Source organism: Lepidochelys olivacea, assembly GCF_965140295.1.
Source record: "Lepidochelys olivacea isolate rLepOli2 genome assembly, chromosome: 8".
Taxonomy (NCBI): domain Eukaryota; kingdom Metazoa; phylum Chordata; order Testudines; family Cheloniidae; genus Lepidochelys; species Lepidochelys olivacea.
This window is the reverse complement of record NC_140418.1, coordinates 91,965,736-91,986,404: the sequence shown is the minus strand read 5'-3', so window position 1 is coordinate 91,986,404 and position 20,669 is coordinate 91,965,736. Positions and strand designations below refer to the sequence as shown.

General features: G+C 38.9%; 1 protein-coding gene across 4 annotated transcripts in view; it reads left to right on the top strand.

The window, feature by feature from the left end:
- Positions 1-20,331, top strand: part of NFIA (nuclear factor I A) — a 464,567-nt gene extending 444,236 nt beyond the window's left edge. For all 4 annotated transcript variants that reach the window (XM_084637844.1, XM_084637843.1, XM_084637846.1 and 1 more), the window contains one exon: positions 12,687-20,331. In XM_084637844.1, the coding sequence (XP_084493970.1) occupies positions 12,687-12,704 (18 nt within the window). In that variant the 3' untranslated portion in view covers positions 12,705-20,331. The remainder of the gene's footprint in view (positions 1-12,686) is intronic.
- Positions 20,332-20,669: the final 338 nt, after the last annotated feature.

Here is a 20,669-nt window from a genome sequence, read left to right as displayed (position 1 = left end):
AGCTAAATATGAGTGAACAGTGTAACGCTGTTACAAAAAAAGCGAACATCATTCTGGGCTGTATTAGCAGGAGTGTTCATAGAATCATAATCATAGAATATTAGGGTTGGAAGGGACCTCAGGACACAAGAAGTAATTCTTCTGCTCATGCATCTGACGAAGTGGGTATTCACCCACGAAAGCTTATGCTCCAATATGTTTGTTAGTCTATAAGGTGCCACAGGACTCCTTGCCGCTTTTACAGATCCAGACTAACACGGCTACCCCTCTGATACTCTTCCACTCTACTTAGTGGTAATAAGGCTTCAGCTGAAGTATTGTGTCCAGTTCTGGGCACCATATTTCGGACAGATGTGGACAAATTGGAGAGAGTCCAGAGTAAACCAACAAACATGATTAATGATCTAGAAAACATGACCTATGAGAAAAGACTGAAAAAATTGGGTTTGTTTAGTCTGGAGAAGACTAAACATTCTTTATCACTACTGACAATGTCACCATCCTCTCTGTTGCTCAGGCCTATGGCTTTATGGTCATCTTTGTCTCCTCCCTCTCCCTTGCCCAGTGCACCCACATCATGTCAAAATCCTTGTGCTTTTCTCTCGTTAACATTTCTAACACCCAACCTTTCTTTCTGTCCACACTTGTACAAGGTTATCTCATGTCTTGATTACTTAACCTCCTTCCCCTGGATGCCCCGACACCCATATTGTCCTTCTGCCAGTCCTTATAAAACGAAATGGCTAAGATCGTCTGACCTGCCTGAGTCCATCCACTGCTTTCCCTTTTCCTACTGCATCAAGTTCAAACTTCGTATCCTTATTTTCAAAATCCTTCACAACTCTCTTCTTCCCTGATTATCTGCTTTGTCTCTTATTGCGACGATCATGCCTCCTTAGCTCTCAGCGATGCCAACTATGCTCATTTGTTCGCTTTTCCTCCAACCATCTTTGTGCTCTCATCCATGTTACTCTTACACACAGAACTCCTTCTTTAAAGTAGTCTGCAAGCCCTCTGCTCATTCAAATCCCTCTTCATGACCCACATCTGCTGTGATGCCTGCAAGAAATCAGTAATGCCTAGATCCAGGGCAAAAAATACCCCAATACTTCTTTAACGCTCTGGTTGTGCACACAGCTAGGTGATATAACCATAAGATTTTAAGACATACCATGTCTTTCTATGTGTTTGTACAGCACCTCGCACAACGAGGCCCTGATCCTGATCAGCGCCTTGGGATGCTACTGCAATATAAAAATATTCTAAGATTATGGAGTCCAGTCATCAGACATAAACACCCCCGTCCTGTCCTCTCATCACACGCACACCACACACACACCACTGGAACATTCAGTCCCAGAGAGGAGATACTGTAGGGTTTTCAGAGGGATTTGCGTTGTGTGCTAGTTTTAATAGGGATGCAGGGGGTTTACCCTCCCTTCCAGTTTACACTACAAGTTTTTTTCCCCCCCAGATACAGCTCTTGGGTTGTCTCTCACATGACACTCTCCCTTTTCTCCAGAAGATTGGCAATAACTAGCCTTTCTCCTAAGTACTGTCAAAGCCAAAAGGCTGAGGGCTTGCCTGCACTGGCAATTAAAAGTGCTGCAACTTTCTCTCTCAGGGGTGTGAAAAAACACTCCCCTGAGTGCAGCAAGTTTCAGTGCTGTAAAGCACCAGTGTAAACAGTGCCCCAGCGCTGGCAGCTACGCTCCTCGTTGAGGCGGGTTTTTTAGTGCACCGCAACCATAGAATCATAGAATCATAGAATATCAGGGTTGGAAGGGACCCCAGAAGGTCATCTAGTCCAACCCCATGCTCGAAGCAGGACCAATTCCCAGTTAAATCATCCCAGCCAGGGCTTTGTCAAGCCTGACCTTAAAAACCTCTAAGGAAGGAGATTCTACCACACAAGCACTTCAGCGTTGCCAGTGTAGACTAGCCCGGAGTCTTTGTAGCAACGTGCAGGCAGACAGAGGGTAGCCAGCCCCCTCAAACACTTCTGTCTCTCCCTCCACACCCCACCTCTGGACTCTGCACGTTCTCCTTGGCTCAGTAATATAATCTCATTCTCCATCATTGCTCCCAGTTGGCACTGAGCAGAGGAGTGAGTCCCAGAGGCAAATCTGTAGTATGTGTGTGTGTGTTTCTAGGCTGCCAAGCCACAAATATAACTTGGGAGGCCCTGACTTGGTTTGTGTGTGTGTTTTCCTCTAATTGTCTAAAGCAATAAAAGTAAAGAAGTTTAGATAAATCATGAATTTTAAGGACTTTGTTCCTGTAGTCCTGATATAGGCAAAGCTCCCCAGACTTCAGTGGGAGCTTTGCATCTCTCAGGACTGCAGGGGCTGGCTTAAATTGAATAAAACTGTGCGTACAGTATAGGGGGCCTGGTAACAAAGAATTTTGCAAAAAATAACAAGAGCAGGGAGTACAATGAAGAACAGAGAGGGTTACAGTGTGGTGAAAGTACATGCTGGCTGTTATAACACGGTAAATTATGTCCCTTTAAAAAGTAATACTTTAACTGTAGATCTGTATAGAGATAATTAAGAAGATATTGTTCCCCTTCTTTCCCTCCCTCCTTCCCTCTCTCTGCAGCAGTTCTGTGGAAACTTTTAATACTGCAGCTTGAAACTTGGGCCTCTGAGTCTAAAATGCCTGAGAAAGCACTGCAGGCTCTAACTGTAAAACATTCCTTCGGTGGGCCCTGGAAACAGAGCGAGCTAACGCAGAAGAGGTTCAGAGAGATCACATGTAAATGAGGGCTGGCTATAGACGCCTGAGAAGCGTTTTATTTAGTTTAAACCTGAACTTGAACTTGCAAATGTGTTCCCGTAGAAGTGGACAGAAAGCATTGCTCTGTATAACAGGAAACCATGTTGCTGTTAGTACTGTACCAGCACTAAGGGGTCAGGGGGGAGGGGGAGAGAGGGGCCAGTGAGAAATAGATTTCTATCCCACACTTCCCTGCATATTTAATTTTGGGTAGAGTGCAAAGTGACTGGGAAATATATTCCTGCTGCATCAAACTGGAAGAAGATTACAGAACATCCCTCATATAATATGTAAGAGGGTGTTTAGTAATTTTAAGGGGCAAAATCAAAGATATTTTGATTAAAAAGCCAATAAGCTCATAATGGTCTTAGAACCAGGAATTGTTCCTATTGAAATGTTATAAAATCACATCATATTGTGTTTTGTGATCACAATATATATAGTGCTCCTTTGTGAGTTTGTTCTATATCAATATGGGTAGATGTAAATCTAGATATATGTTTTATAACAAAAGGGGAAGGAAATAGGTAGGATTTAACTAAATAAATGTTAAACTACTATTCTTCTTTGGTAAATTTTAACTGTATCTGTGGTAGAATAAGCCTTGTGGAAATTTATAGGTGACTGGTAAAGCTGATAGCATTTAAAAAACATTTACATTTTAATCCAAAATGTTTTTTTTAATTATGTATTCACTTCTTTGCTAAAATTAGTGTTTTGGATTCTTGGTTTTCCTTGCAACAATTGATATATGTAAAATAGAAGTGTAACTCATAGACTCCAGGGTTGCTGGCATCTTTAACACAACGGTGCAGTTGACACCATCTGCAGGACCCAGCATGCAGTGTTTCTGTTCAGTTCAAGTGGAGTGTTGCTTACTTGAACTATTATTAATGGGCCAAATTATATTAAAGATGAGGGCAGCTGCAGGCCACGTTGTAGAACCTTGCAGGCTATATTTGTCTGGTAGGTCATGCTTTGGTAATCTCTGAGTACAACCAAACCATTTTTAGTCATTAAATCAGTGTTTTTAATGAAAGTTTGAACTGGATGGATGAAAAAAATGCTTCTTTTGGCAATAATGCAGGAGATGTCCACATAGAGGGTCTTTTGGTGCAAGATACTTCAGTGTTTGCTTTAACATCCTTTTTTGTTCTATGACTGTATGTAAAGATGACAGGGCACTGCGGTGTGGCATGGCTCGAATCCCCTTCTATGCGTCTGAAGTTTACCAATGCAGAAACCACCATGGGCTTTGAAAAGTAAACAGCTGGCTTGGCTTTGTGTGCTGTATTTTAGATTAGGGATGTCTGGCAGATTTGAGATGACTTTAGCCTGGACTGTTTGGAATACTACAAAATCATTTTTTAAAACGTGTTTAAAGTTTGTTCAAATGTCTTAGCTGCACTGCCGCCACCAGCAAGTCTGTTTGTATTCCAATCAGAAAACTTTATGGTAGCAACAAATATTAGAGAACCCATTGGAAGTCTCTGAAAGATCTCAGCTCGCCTTAATCCCCTTGCTGTACCTCAGATCTCAAGTAACTTTCATACTGTGGGCTCACTTTAATGGATAGAATCTATTTTTCATGAAAAAGCAGGAAGTAAGCTGTCTTTCGTAAAAAGATTTACAAAATGTAATCATTGTTGAAATATTCTCTTTGAACTGCCTTGTCCGCAGGGGTGTCTGGCTCCCACTACCCCCATTTCTTTAGAACACCCTTACAAGTTCTTCTAGTAGATCAGGTACACTGGTGGTTCAATTCTTTGATGTCTTGAATGAATGAAAGAAAAGCATAATAAAAGAGAGCTGTTGATCAAGCATAAAATACTCTTTAAGCTGACAGAATGGCAGAGTTAACACATTCTAAGCTGCTTTTAGTTTTTTCCTTTTTTCCTTACATTTTCCTGTGCTTTGTGTACAGTGGGGGTTTTTATTTTTTGAAAAGCCTCTGATCTATGTAGTTAGCCGCCCGCTAACAAAAACCAAAATGGGATTGTTTCTTTCTCTCTCTCTTTCTCTCTCATTTGCTTGACTACTTTTTTCTTCTTCTCCTTCTTCTTCTTCCTTTCCCCCACAGCCCCCCCTATAAACTGGTTTGCGGTTTAGCATTGCCGTGGTCAGCTTTCACTGTTTGCCATGAAGTTTAGAAGACCTACTTTGCCTATTTCAAAGTCAACTTAGTAATAAATAAAAGGGCTCATTCTCTTAACTTTTTAGAAACGAGGTAAAAAAGTCAAACCTCTCTGTTTCACAAAATGTTACCAAAATAAAATAAAACAGAACCCTTGCCTTGAAAAGCAAAAATAAAACTAAAATAAAATACAAATGGATTTATTGTGCAATCACTTTCTTTTAGTTAGAGTCAAGGAATGGGGAACCTTTTCTTCTCGTAGATCTAATTTAGATCTTAAGTTACCATACATAATTTATACATCATATTCAGAGTGCCTGGTCTGCTGGCTGGATTATATTTCAAACGTTTGCCATTGATAAGTCTTTACTGTATTATATTCAGACTAAATGTGAATGTCACAGTTCAGTCAACCTTTAATCCTCTGTTCTTCAGGTTCTGAAGGCAGGGGGTCTACAGCTCAGAACATTGCTTTATGCTTAAGAAACATCTGGGGCCAGCTGGGACACTAGCTGAAATGTTCAGATGTCTAGCACAACAGCAACAGTTACTGCATTAGTATGTTTGTAAAAGATTTTGGAGGGGCTAGGGTGACTTTAGGGGGTAAAAGCACTAGTTATTCCCAACCTGAGGTTTGAACCAAGCAGAACTCTTAACTGAAGTAAGTTTGTTAGTCCCAAGATAGTAGTGGTTTGGACTCCTATGCATTTTTAGTAGTCAGCCGCCAGAAGTCCATATTACAAAATTATTGCACATAATTCAATACAGTTTGCCACAGCTGGCATTCTCACAAAAGTTTTTGGATACAGAGCTACCGTACACCTCGCCTGAGAGTTATGCCCCTCCAGGGAGGATTTTTATCTTTTTGAGTCTGTGCAAACACGATTGTGCTGGTGGGCGGCCTATACTGTACTTAGACTCTGGACAACCAGAAGATTCACTCTGTTTACTTCCCTTTGGGGATGACCAACATGCTGTTTCTGTCCCTTTTGGTATTTACTTTTGGAACATTTAATCACTGAATAATTAATCCCAGCACTAAGAAAAATAACTGCCATGGGCACAAAAATGACCTCAGAATGTCTTTACTATTCACCTGTCAGTTTAGACACAGTGGGTCTCCATATGCCTGGTGAAACCCTGTTGAAACCAGTGGGCCAAATCCAGGCCTGGTAAAAAGCGGCTGCATCCACATTAACTTCAGTGAAGCTTCAGCTGCTTACGAGGAATGTTGTTCACCTTTGAAGTTTCATATGTAACCCTTCTGCCCGTCAGAGTTGGCAGCAACAAGGGCCGGGTTCAATATCTAGGGGATCCATTCCAATAACACAATGCAAACCGGCTTGAGCCCCCACCCAGTGACCTGGGACAAATATATACCACCCCCGCTGGGCGCCTCCTAGAGGCAATACTTCCCCTCTCGCAAGCACCTAGTCTGAGTGTAGCAAAAAGCCTTTTAATAACAGAGAGAAACAATGTGGCATTATGTTGGGGAAACACCACCAACAGGATTCATAACACAACCCATGAGCAAAAAACCCACCCCAAGCAAATTGGGGCATGCCCTTTCCCTTTGGTTCTTGAGTCCAGCAACCCCAAATCACCCAAAGTCCCAAAAGTCCAATGACCCAAAAGTCTCTGTCCCTGGTCAGGGCAGCCCCAGATTTCAAAAGTTTATCTGCAGAGCTTTACCTCCCAACCTGGGTGGGGGTAAAAGGCACCTTACATGATCTGAAGCTGACTGCCCCACAGCTCCATAGGCCTTCGCTCCGCTCCGCCAGCCGCCCCATGAACTGCTTCGCTCAGCTCCGCTCCGCAGCCCACAAACAGCTCCCACCGTCCCATGAACTGCTCTACCAGCCTGTCCACAAGGCACTCCAGCCGTCCCGCAAACTTCTCCACACTATATCTTCAGACTCCCCCACTACTTAACAGAACGCTCAGTGATTTCAGCTCTTAGCCAGTTCAGCTCTTTGCTGAATTCAGCTTGTAGTAGAGGAGCCTCAGTGCTGGTGCACTGTTAGCCCAATGTGAGCTCAGCAGCCTGTAACTAGACTCCTAATGAAATCAAAATTAGCTCTGATATCCCACAGTGGAGAGAGGAGGAAGTGCAATTAGCATATAAGGCCCTCACCAAGGGGCCCATGCTACCAAGTATTAATACTTGTCCCCAACCTCTCTCCATTCAGAGAGTTTTGGAACCCATGACCCTTGCCTAGCGAGTGCTACTTAGTTGATGGTGAGTCCCTCCATCATAACAAAAGGCCAAGTACAGTTCCAAGCACAGTTCCCATAATCAGGGTAATAACAATTTATTCTTCCTGCCCCAATAACAGAGACACTGGGGATCCCACAGCAGCCAAAGTGACCATTTGGGCAGCTATGGCCTCATTCTAGGCGGGGTGGGTGTGCCTATGCAAATGAGATCGGCCCCTGAAGTTCTTTTCCACAACTTGCCACACCTCACCACCAGATGTCAGGGTGGAGCTCACCCTGACACTGCTTACACATAGAACATCTGATTTTGGCCCTGTTCGTTTGAAATGCCCTACTTTAAATGAGGGTGTTACTGGGAGCTCTAAATCAGTGCCAGAAAATCACTAGAACTAGTGCACTGTGATGAATTTTCACAACTGTTTGACATTTGAAGCTAAGATTCAGTACTGCTACCCAAACAGCTTCCCCATTTGGGGGACAAGTTTATATGGCTATAATTTTCATTTAAGCTATATCGATGCTAGACATTTTTTCCCTCACACATTCCCACCAGCACAGCTCTTCCAGTGGTAGCAACAGGAGGAATGACATCACGTTGGTTAAAATATTGTTGCTCGCTTACACCAACACTCAACTGTCCCTACCACCAGTGGGAATTTTTAAAAATGGGTCTAGTGTGGACAAGGCCTTAGACATAAATGGATTATGCGGAGAAAAATCTCCTGTGTGTGGAGTTAGTCAGAGATTTAAATGTGTGAATGTCCTCAAATAACCTACATAGCCTAGAGAAGTAAGCCAACTGTCACACCCAGTTCTGGATTCCACATTAACCACCTCCTTCCGCAGTGTTAAACTTTGCCCTCAAGGACTTTTGTTTAACTTTTTAATTTGAAAACCAGATACTGCTGCTTTACAACCTCCACTTTTTGCTTTAAGTGAAAGGCCTCATTGTTATTTCAGGAAATGTTCAGGTAGAAGTAATCCTAACAAGTTTTTGTTTGTTTTGTTTTGTTTTAAAGCACACAGAAAACGCTTATGGTTACATTTCAATAAATCACATAGGAAGGCTGTATTGAGAAGATTTTAATAAACTTTGGGCCTGATTCTATATTTCTGACCCAGGCAAAACTGTTAGTGAAATCTGTGAAGTGCTGTCTGCTTTTCTCTTGTAAATATGCCAGTTTCCAGTGCGTTTCCTAGTTGTTCTTTCCAGTACAAAGGACACAAGTGCCAAAAGTTGCTTAAGGTTTTGTGTCTGTGGCTGTGCTATCTTCAGAATAGCATAAAAAACAAATAGACTGGCACTATCAAAGAAACGTAATTGCCATTTCAGTCTTCCTGTTTAGGATTCAGTCAAGTAGATATTGTTTATGGTTCATAAAACCCCTTACTAGTGTGAGGATTCTAAGATACTGGCAGTGTAAAGCTTCAACTTTCATCGTGCTGTAAATTAGAAAAAAAAAGTGTGATAATACTCCTCCGAGAACAGTAAAATAGAGCTCCGCAATGGTTAAATGGAATTTTATAAGCACATTCGGTGTGGAACTGTTTTGCATTACATGAGTTGAATACCTTAGAGATGACACACATCTGCAGGCACTTTATTAAATCCTTAGTCAGCACTTTTCAACCTGATGAGATTACTTCTTCATTTGACTGGAGAAAGGAAAGCTAAGATCTTGTACTGGACTGCAGAATTCTTTTTGATGTTTCACCTTGAACACTAGAATAGGACAGTGAGATACTCTGTAGGTCAATACAGAACTGTAGTAATACTGTTGACTATAGAGCAGTAATTTTACTAAGCTAGGACCTTTTGGGCCAGTGGATTTATTTAACTCTAAACTCCCCACTGCAGTATGTTTTTTTTAAAAAGATAAATATGGGTCAAAGCTAAATGTTTGCTTTTCTGGTAAAATGCACAAAGATAACTTCATCCTGGTTGTGATATTGCATGCAATTTAAATGGAGATGTAAAATTAAGAAAAGAAATACTTTTGTTCCCCAGCTGGATGCAGTAGGTTAGCTTGCAGGACATGAAAGAAGGATGAAATGTAGGCGGTAGCCAGAAAGCATAGTCAAGCTTAAATTATGTTGGGGAGCAATAGCAAAAAATTCCATACGTATAGATTTGGGTTTGCTTGTTTCACTGCGCCTTTTAATCATACAGAGAACACTGCAAATCACAGATCTCAGAGCTGCATATTCTGTTATGTGCTTCATACGCATTTTTCATTTTATATGTTGAGGTCTGCTCCTCCTTTGCAGTGGAAGTTTCCTAGGTGAGTCAAAAGGATAACTGAACTCTTCAAACATAATCCAAGAAGATTTAAGCTCATATGTAAGGTTTGGGGGACGTGGATTCTTAATATTAAAAAATTGTCTAGGAAAAACAGGATAATTACGCATGTGTATTTCTGCTGTAAAATATAAATTAAAATGGTATCTTGAGAGCAGTGCAGGATCTGATGACAAAATGCATTGTTTCAATCTTGCTATTCTGCTGTCTCAGCATATAAAATATTTCATCAAAGAATAGTTGCAAAAATAGCCAGTGCCATGTGGATGTGTTTGTCATTTGAATTTCTTATTCTTAAAATGAGCTTTTATGTGAAGGTAATTTGGATTACAACGTCACTGGACACAAGTTTACAAAAATATGTTTCAGTTCAATACTGAAAGAGTTAATTAAGTTTTTCCTTGTTATTAAGATTGAACTGTGTCTGCAGGAGTCATATTGACACCCCAGTGCATGGTAACTCTACTCCTTTATTGACATGTTGCTAGTCAAGAGCACAATAGCACTCTGTGTCTGCAAATCATTGGTAAAATCATCTCAAGAAAAAAAAAGTTTGAAAGCCTAACGCCAGACAAAGGCACAAGAGCTGCACTGCGCAGCTAAAAACTTCAGAGTCAGCAACTTCTATTGATTAAAAACTAACCTTTAAAGTAACTCTCAGAGTGTGTGGTTAGCATTTAAATTTAAACATGTCATGAGTTGATTTGTGTTACAGAATACCAACTCAGAAGGAGTTACATTCACATCAGATTTTTTTTTCTAATTCCCTTAAGCAGCTAAAGTATTTCATGAAATGTCAATAGGGCAGCGGAGGGAAAAAAAGGGGGTTTGGGGGGGAGCGGGGGGGAAGCAGAACTGAGTCTTGTAGTTCCTTTTCCCATGCAAATATTCAGCCCCAAAAGAAAAGTGTGGGGAGTGAAACACAATAATTAGACCTTTGTCTAACTTTCCCAAGTGCCAGAGAAAGACAGATTAATTAAATATACAACAGTGTTAGTTTTTGGAGTGGGGGTCTCTCTTGCTGTGTAGGTCATAAATTAGGCAGAATAAATACTTCAATGTGTTTGCAGTGGGCCTGCTACGTCAGAGCCACTGGTAGGTTGGTGGGAGGAGAGCAGAGTGTTTCTTGCTAATGATAGTCACGTCTGGGTCTGTCTGGTTGCTAGGAGCAACCAGACATGATGTAACACCAGGATGAACTTGAACTTGGGGGACTTGAAAAGGGAACAATAGACCAGAGCAATCAATAAAGCCTATTTCAGTGAAGGATTACAGAGCTGCTCTGGGGTAACCTTGTCTGCAAGGCACACACTGAATAGTAAGATGTGTGAAGAAACTTTCTGCTTTTTAAGAGGAGTGCAGAAGCACTGCAGAATATTTTAGTAATGCAGTGAGTAGCAGGGAGAAATGTGGTATAGAAAAGTGCACCCCCTGCTGTCCAAAATGTGCACTAAGAACCATTAAAAGAAATACTGCATTTAACTGCACTGAAGGAAGATTAGGAGTTTCAAACTGGTTTCCTTACACTTCAGTAATTAAAACTCCAGACCACTTTAGCACCCCAATAATCAAAATCCGATCTATTAAAAATGAGATGTCCAAAGACGAGAGGGGCCTAATCATGATGCCAGTTTAGCAGCGGTCTGGACATATTGCACAATTACTGCTTTTTTGAATGAGTGGAAGGTGTTGATGTGTATTTGCCAGAGCAGTTTGCCTTCCTGAGTTCTTTAAAGCAAGTGGTTAACAATAACGCACGTCTGAAAACACAGGCCATGTATTTTTTAAAAATCTGCTTTTGAAATAAAAGTCTACTTGCGAGGCCAGTAAATCTTACCCCAATGTATATAACTATCATTTTGCTGTTTATCCGTGTAATCAGGCAAATCTTGATGGTAGCCAACTGGACCTCTGCAATAAAAGGATTATTATCTATTGAAATGATCAAGTCTGAATTTTAACCCTTTTGCTCCCTGCTATGCACTTTCACAAAGCTCATCCTTGTCCATTCAAACCATTCTGAAAGCTATAACATTTGTATTATGATTGTAAAACAGACACGTAAAGTTCAGAACAACTTGAAAATTGTGATCGTTATGATACCATCCGGGGGCCAATTCCTGCTTGCCTTATCTGTGTGCGTAACCCTATCAAAATCAATGGGACTGTTTAATCAATAAGGAGAGCAGGATTCGGCACTGCTGTTAAAATAAAATAATAAGCAGTGGCTACATGAACCCTGGAAGACTTTTTTTCTGTTTATAAACTGTGTGTATGAAAACTGTTTCATTTAATTACCCAGCCTGTCTGAGTACGAATACAAAATTCGTATGCAATAGTTGAAATAGATATGGGGATGGTATGTCTGTGCTCAGAAAGGGGAATGAAGGAAGAGCTAGCTAATGAAGTGATTACTGACAACATTTCTCATACCATATTATTTAGTTTATCAGTTTCTATAGAGCCTACCACCATGGCAAGAACATATAATCTTGAAGTCCAGCCTGGTCCTTGCCTTAGGGGCCTCTATAAATATTAATACATAATATTGTGGCTGATGTACTATAAATCACATGAAATGCTGGAGGAAGAAGGTGGTAAAATTTGTCATCAGTATGAATGTGTTCAACTATGCATCTCATATGATATGACAGGAGCTTATATAAAATGTAGATTATCAGCAACAAGTCTCTCATACCTGAGCCTTTCTCATTATGCTCTTTTACCTTAAACTATAGTTACTGCTTGTTATTTTAATACCCAAGAGAGCAGTACACATGCAAATCCACATTCAGTTTACAATCCCAGGATCTGATACTGATCTTCCTCATATCTGTTTTACACTGGTGTGACTCCACCAGCCCTGTTCTAATCTCACTTATACCCATTTTACCCCAGTGAAAATAAAGCTAAATTGATTTTAGTATAGCTACTCTTGACTTACACTAGTGTAAATGAGATGCCCATGCAGGCCCTAATGGGCTTATTCTGATCCTGTGGAAAAAGTTGCTTTCTCTGCCTGGGGCACTTCGGTTTTCCTTGGGGTCAGGACCATATCATCTTCGGAGTGCTAAAATCAGCCACACTGAAGTTCATAGGAAAGGGTGAGTGGTAACAAATCTGTGCAATTAGCTCAGTTTGTCAAGTCCTCAAACTCTGTCCCCCTCTTTCGAATATGAGGATCGCAGTGCTATTTGCAGCTCCTTCCAAAACATCTGGAATTGCAATCCACTGAAAGGTTTTCTCTCTGTTTTGCAGTCCTGGTACCTGGGATAAAAGTCACAGCTTCCCATCACCCTCCGGACAGACCACCTGACTCCTTCCCAACTCCGTAACATGGAAGCAGCAGCAACACCGTGCAGTTACTTCACGTCAGTGGAAGGAGAGATGAACAGCTACCGACAGCAAACAAGTAGTACATGGAAATGGCAAATGTTATGGTCAATGGCAAAGGCCATAACTTCTCTGAGATTTTTTTAGACACCTTCGGGACTGTTGTGATTTCTCATATGGTGCTGGAAATGGTTGGGCTTTGTAATTTTTGAAGTGTTTCATTGGTAGTGTAAGTATTAGGTGACACTGGGTAGAACTAGCCTCTGCTGCTGCTTACTGACTCGCTGTTGTAACACACTTTCCATATGGAGCCTAACTGTTTTACAGCATTTTCATTGATTTTTTTTTTCCCATGCAGGTGTGAGACTTCTTGAGAAATCATGAAACACACTTAAACTGTAACTTTTGTAGTAGGTGAATTCTGCAATATATAAACGTACAGGACAGACATGGGGCATGTTTTTCTGTAACAGATCGGGGGGGAAATGCAGTTTTTTTGTTTTGTTGTTGGTCTTTTTTTTTTTTTTTTTTTACAGTTAGATACATAACATGAACAATATGAGCATTGTCAACAGGTTTTTTTCCACTCAAGTTGCAGAGTGATTTAAAACATCAAACTACTACTATTCACTAAAAAAAGAAAAAAAGGAAAAAAAAGAAAAAAGTTTGAAATGCTGCACTTACATAACATTTTTTCAACAATTTTCAACAATTACACAAAAATTCATGCAGAAATGGGGAAGTTGGTCTGTTTTGACAGAAACTGACAGGAATCAAAACAATCGAATTTTGAATTGAGTAAAGTGCAATTTCATTGGATAGCTAAATATCTTTGTAAGATAGAGATTGTTGAAAATTCTATTTTTGTTTTCCAAGTCCTTCCACCCCAGGACTCTAAAGTATTGGGGTAAAAAACAGCCTTGCAAGAAAAAGGGGAGCTATTTTTGCTTTTTATGTTTTTTATTGTTAAACTTGTATCCCTTTAAAACTGAAGGAAAATTAAAAAAAAAAACTAATGGTGCTTTTACCACAATATGTTAACTACATTAAATGCTAATTAATCATTTTCTGTTATCAAAGCACATAACTAAAATGAAATCATAATATCTGTTAATTTTATAAGCTAAAAGTCACTATAATGGATTATGCCAATTCTGACAAATTTTACGTCTTTCCGGCAATATAGGGTTTATCAGTTCTCAAACACCTTGGGAATCACATAGAACTGTCCAGAAATTAAAACACCTTTGTGTCCCTGAACTGGTACTTTTTCTGGACTACAAAGAAAACAATACAGAAACGAATGCTGATGTGACAACTTAACGCCAGTTCAAAGCAAGGGCACTTGCTGAAAAAGAAAAAAAGTTTGGACCCCAAACGTCCTGTATCTTATGTACAAAAAAAAAAAGAAAAAAAAGGAAAAAAAGGAAGAAATAAAAAAAAAGAGTGCAAGTGATTTTTCCTATCAGACAGCGGAGCATCCCTTTGCTTCACATGTGACTTTAAGAAGGTTTCCTATACTATACATATATATACGTTCTGGTTGGCAAGTCCAGCTAATCAGAGAAAGTCTCTGCATGTTCTAGTGTTAGTAACTAATTTTTATATAGTTAATGTAGGGTAAAGTAGAGTGCATTAAGACACAATATTGTAATCCCTATTCCAGGCACTTGCCTTTAAACTATGTTTGTATGGCCCTTCAGAAGGGTTTCTACTACTGTCCTATACAATCAAGTAACTGAAATTCTTGGGAAGACACTTTGCTCCTCATCTTTTCCCTGAAACAATGTTGTTTTTTTTTTCTTAATTTGCACGAAACAAAAAAAAAAACAAAAAATTCCATATCAATGTGCCTTGCCCTGGATAGCGATTATTTGTGGAATTGTTGCACATGTTCCTATATTGAAAGGGGTTTTTCCCTAGTCAAGCATTTGGAGACACTTTTTGTAAATGTGACTTTTATGTCAGCCATTGTCAGTTTCAACATCTAGAATTAAATAGAATGTTAGTTGTTCCGCAGATAGGAGTAGTGTTTATTGTCCTGTATGGTCAGTGGCAGTGCTATTCTGAGATCTGTAGATGCTAGATTATCAGTATTTTTGGATGTTGCTGCATTTTACATTTTATTTGGAGTCTTCCTTTTGTTTTGTTTTTCCCAGATATATGAAAATATGCAATACCTGCTTATATCATGTAGAAAAGCTTAGCAATTATTAATTTTTCTTTTATTTTTTTTTATTTGACCAAAGTTGGTGCTGCACTTGACGCAGTGTGTTTTAGGTGTTTGTCTTTGTACTTATGTGATTTTGAATGCACATGCAGGAAGGGCTCTTCTTAGAGAAGCAGTCAAACTGTGAAGCACTAAGCTGAACCCTGCTTCAAGCAATTTTTGTTTTACAATTGTTCCTTTCACAAGCAAGCCTTAAAAAAAAAACAAAAAAAAACTTCCTTTTTCTTCAGATCCCACACCCATTTTTATTAGCAGACTGCAATCAAGCCACATTCAACAAAAGTATATAATGCCCATTTTTATATGCACGTTTTTAAACTTCCAAGTTCTGAAAATTGTTTACTGGTTATTCTCTATTTAAGGAAAAAAATAAAATGTTTTGGATTTTCATATGTGTCTGATAAGTGGTTGAGTAGTCATTTTGCTCTGTTGTATTGTGTGATTGTTAGTATATGGTATCACATCCTCTAGCCAGCATCCTTTGCCTTCCCTATAGCACTTAGCTGGGCATTACTTTATTAAGACATATGTGCACTAAAAAAAATAATAATAAAATTAAAAAATAGCAGCTTTCAGTGCTTCACAGTGAAGGGAAAAAAGCCTAGACAAACATTTTGTCAGAACCTTGCTATAAGCCAAGGTATTACCAGTAAATTGGTTGTATATACAATAAAATTGCACCCTTTTTTAAACAAAACAAACTTAAGCAATAGTTTGGGCAGTTAGTTGTTTTTAGTGAGCATGTTGTAGTCATGGCTGCAAAGAGAGAGAATTAAACTGCCCACTCAGAAGATATGTAATTTGTATGTTGTATAGTTTTATTGAGTACACTGATTTATTCTACCCTATTTTATAATGCAGGACTTTTGTAATGTTGTTTAAATGAGGACAAATTTCTGTCAAATTAGCTTAGTGGAATTTCTGATTGTTCGTTATAAAGGCAGCGTTCATAGAATTGCTTTTTTTTCCCTTTGGGAACTGGATTTAAGTTAAAAACTTTCCTGTTTCCGTTTTGTATGTATTTAAATACAGTTATTTTTCTTCTCTCAATGGTATAGCATATTCCTATGCTTGAGAAGTATAGGCTACTGAAGAACCATTGTAAATGGACAGTACAGGTATGCTGTATTTTTGAAGGTATTTTGTCGCATTAAGTTTGATGACGCTAAAGTTAGGGAATTCTGATCAGAGTTGCAGAAAAAAATGTTTTAAAGGCTTTAAAACATTAAGTAGGCGGTCAAGGGTGTTAATCAACAGTGGTTGTAAAGTATTAAACACACTAAATTAAATTTTTGTTCGCCTTATTACCATGCAGAAAACACAGCAGTTCAGTTCTGTTCAGGTATGGAGAACAAACAGTTTTTTATTCCTCAAAGTAAAGCAAAGACTGGAGTTCTGAGCAAGTCAGCTGCTTGGGGTGTGCAGCCTACAATAAAGAAAACATGCAAGAGCCAGGCGGACAGTGTTGGTCCCTAATTCAGAATCCGATTACATTTCCTTCCCCTTTTAAATTGTTTTATTAGTTTGCTAAAAAATAATGCAAACAACTTCTATTCCCTCTCCACCCACTCTCTGGAAATTTTGTCAGACATAAATACTGACTCATACTCAACTCCCTCCTCCCCCCACCCCACAAATTTAAAGATTTAAAAATTGCTTGTCACAAATTCCTTTCACTAGTTCATTCCTCACTTTTCCTTTTTTTGAACTAGGCCACTTGCTTTTGTTGTGCTGCGCACCCCAGCAATGCCGTTCTTTATTCCTTGTCCTTTATCATAAAACTTACGGGCTAAAGTTAGGCAGCCATGGCATACTTTGTCTCCGCTCTTTATTCCCGCTCATCCCTCCTCTCTTGAGGTTGAAGGGTAAAGGAAACACAAACTTTCCTCAACTCCACAGTATTCAGTCAGCCCACAGGAATATGCAAAATCCCTCTAACTTTGTTTTTCTTTCACTATTTCTTTTTGTTCCATATATTTTGCAGCTTTGTAGTAACAGTGTTATAAAATATTTACTGTACAAAAAAATACAAAAAAACCCAGATACATAGCCTAAAACAGTTTTTTTTTTCCTTGTGGTGATTTTTTTTTTTAAAGAATGTCAGTTAATATTGTACTTTGCATTTGTCTCTGGAAATATCTTCTTCTTCTTTTCTTTTTTTTTAGAAGGCCTCCATCGAACAAAATTAAAAACACAACCGGCATGATAATGTAAGGAGAGCTTCAATGGCACCTAAAAACTAAACAAACAAATCTCATGAGATCTGTTGAAGGAAGGTCTCATGAAGTGAACGCTGCCTGCTAGGCAGGATTTTCATCAAATCAGTCTTGCAATGCCAATTTTGTCTTGAAGTCAATGCATGTATTACTGTTTGACAGTAAACCCGGCTATGCCATCATCAAGTCCAAGGCTGTGCAATAGTCTAATTAGTATTGAGGACATTTTCCTTTTATTTTTTCCAATAAAAAAGCAGTGGGATGAAAATTGCTTTGATATATAGCAGGTAACATTGAAGCTATTCCATAGCACTTAACTGTAGTGAATACTGTGTCACCAATTCTGAAATCAATTTAATGTTTAATGCAAATCCATTACATGGTGCTATTACAGGCTGGCAAAATGATTTACAAAAATGTGACAACTTGGGCTCAATTCACTCTGCTTTCCAACAATGTAAATGCATAGCAGTGTTTATCTGCATGAGAACTATGCACTAATCTGTCTGAAAAAAAAAGAATATATCAACTTTGGTATCTACTTTCCGTTTACTTAAATCCTTGCCTTTTTGGTCATTGTTATAATGCCAGCTTTAGGACAGAGAGAATTATAAGAAAACCAGCATAATACCTGATATATTAAAATGTAGTGCCTGTGAAATCTGTATTATATTGCTCTTCTGAAGTAAGATTTTTTCTACACCGGTAGCCTTCGCTGTCTGTCAGAACCTTCTGATATAGGTGATGTAAAATAACCGTACAATATTAATGCATGCTATTCCATAATGCTTAGTGAGCTGTATGAATATTACTCAAAGTTATGTTAGTCTTTTTTTCTGACTTGGTTCGTGTCAGATAGGTTTAAAAATATTTCACTGAGAACGCAAATTCTGTCTTTTCTTGATTTGGGGTGTTTTCAGTATTTTGGAGGTATACATTTACTTAAATTCAGTATTACTTGTGTTGGTTTTTTTTTTCTTTTTCCTAGAGGGCAGGCATGGGTATTGAGACCAGAAATCCGTGCCTGGTAAGATTTTTGTCTCAAAAGCTACCATAAGAATTCCAAGAGAACATATGTATAAAGTTTAAATTTAAGGGATAGTTCTCAAACCCATAACTGAGACTTAGCTGATGTCGAAAGCGCTTTCTTAATGAGCAGCGTTTAACCAGGTACCCATGCTTGACCCTTTTTCACATCAGACCTCCTCATATAAAAGAAAAAATCCTTAAAAAAAAGAGAGAGAGAGAGAAAGAAAAGAAAAAAAAAGAAAAATCTCATGTGGCTGTTTAGTTTCAATATTTTTCCTTCAAACAAAACTCTGTACAAACTTTGGGCCTGATTCATAAAAGACCATTTGCTATTAACACGGGATTTTGGTGTACTTTTCTCATCCAAATCTGAGAACACTTTCTTTCTAAGTATATGCTTCAGCAAGACCCTTTTCCCTGTGCACAAGCACCCGCCTGCCTTTTATGTCCCCTGAGGGCTACACACCCCATAACAGGAGCAGAATCAATCAGAAAAGATGGCCATGGCAGGGGACAGAATGTCATGTCCAATACCTGAAATACACAAGAATTTTAAAAGGAAAGGGGAATGTAGAGGAGAGGACAGCCCTATACTGCACTCTGGCCATTACATGGGTTTTATGCATTTATGTGTGATGTTCCTCGATTACAAAAGGAATTAGTCTGTTCCATAGCAAAATATGCTAGGTGTGCTACCTCTGATTTCTACAGAGACCATTCATAAAGGAAAACACTCACAATGTAAACTTTGGTACTTTTTACAGTGGATTTTAAGGAAGACTGTTTTCCACTTAGTCTATACCTTTGCCAATGAGTGAATAAAACAATATTCTTTACCCAAATCTCCCCTCTCCTCCTCCTTTCTACAAATTCATAATTTTTTTAGAAAGAAGAAAGGCAAATAAGGTGAATGATTCGCTTTAGAGTTGAGTATGGTAGCTGTAAACTCTCATCCTTTACCACTGGTTTTGTTACTTCTGTAGAAATGCAGGGTAAATAATGGTTACCGATACCATACAATGGAGGTTTACAAAATTGTTTGCTGTGGACATACAATCAGTGGGAAATCCCCATTCTGCACCTGTATTGGGTTTCTTCCCACAGTTCAGCATTCGCCCAGCTCCTCTTACCCTTGTCCACTCAAGTTCCTCATTTTAATTTTCAGTTTGCTGGACAAAACACTTCTAATGGATGTGTGAAAGATCTGCTGGAAAATCACTTAGTACCCGTGTTAATACCATGTTGTCTTCATGGTTTTGAGTCGAGCCCCTTGTACCTCTCGTATACTTGTATTGACTCTCATAGTTACCATTTTAGTTTTACTGTGTTCTGTGAAAAAGAATTGAAATTGGTTGAGAATCACTGTGGGCATCCATTCTTATTCAACTAAATCTCTGCAGGTTTTTTGAGCTGGTGTGGATTAGTTTAACTCTTGTATTCAACCATTAGTGCTACCACCTTCTCACATTACAATACAATTACTGGAAGCAAGTACTGCATTTCCTATGCAACAAAAAAAGGAAAATAAAAAATTGCTAATGCTAACAAACGGTGTTGTTCTTTACTTTGTGCTGTGCCCTTGTGTGCTTCTGGGGCCACCATAATTATTGCCTGTTGAAACACGACTTTAATATCGAGGTATGTAACGGAGCTCTTCGGGCCAGCTTCATGCCTTTTATCTGGTTCCACTTCATTAGCTAGTCCCCAGACATGTGGACTTTCAGTTGCATTGACTCGTAAATAAATATGTAAAAAACTATACTTTTCAGTTCTGTGAGTGTCCTGTTTACAAACATTATGGATTCAAAATAACTATATAGTCAGTCTAAAAAAGAGGGGACAGTTTTTAAAATAATTTAACCATTTTTTTAATTTACCAGTGACAAAAGGAACTGTTTGCAGTTGAGTAGCAGGTACTTTCTCAAACACTTCTAGGTAAAAGTTTGTGCTGAGTATCCCACTAGATTAGACGTGTTGTACATCTCTTATGTTTGGCATCGTAATAATAGAAGATACATGCTACCTCTGAAATACACTGCACCTTTCTAAAGCAACACAGACATACAGGTGTAATGTGAATTCTTCTATGTGGTTTTGAGGGAAATATTTTTTTTTAATAAATGTTTTTCTACACACACAAAGCTCTTGTACTTTTTTCTTAAATATATATATTTTAATGTATACAGGAGCATGAAAGTCTTTGGCTATTTTTGTAGCTGGAGTATGTTTGATGTAACCATTCTCTAGTACCCTCATCTTGTATCCATTTCATGTGCAGCAACACTGGGCCAAATTCTGCTCTTGATTTCATCCAGTCAAAATTGGAGCTGCTTCACTGATTTACTGCAAGAAGAAAAGACCCACCAGCTCACCTAGGATTCAGCTGAAGTCAGTGGATTTATTCCAGGTTTGCACCATGGTAATTGAGGGTAT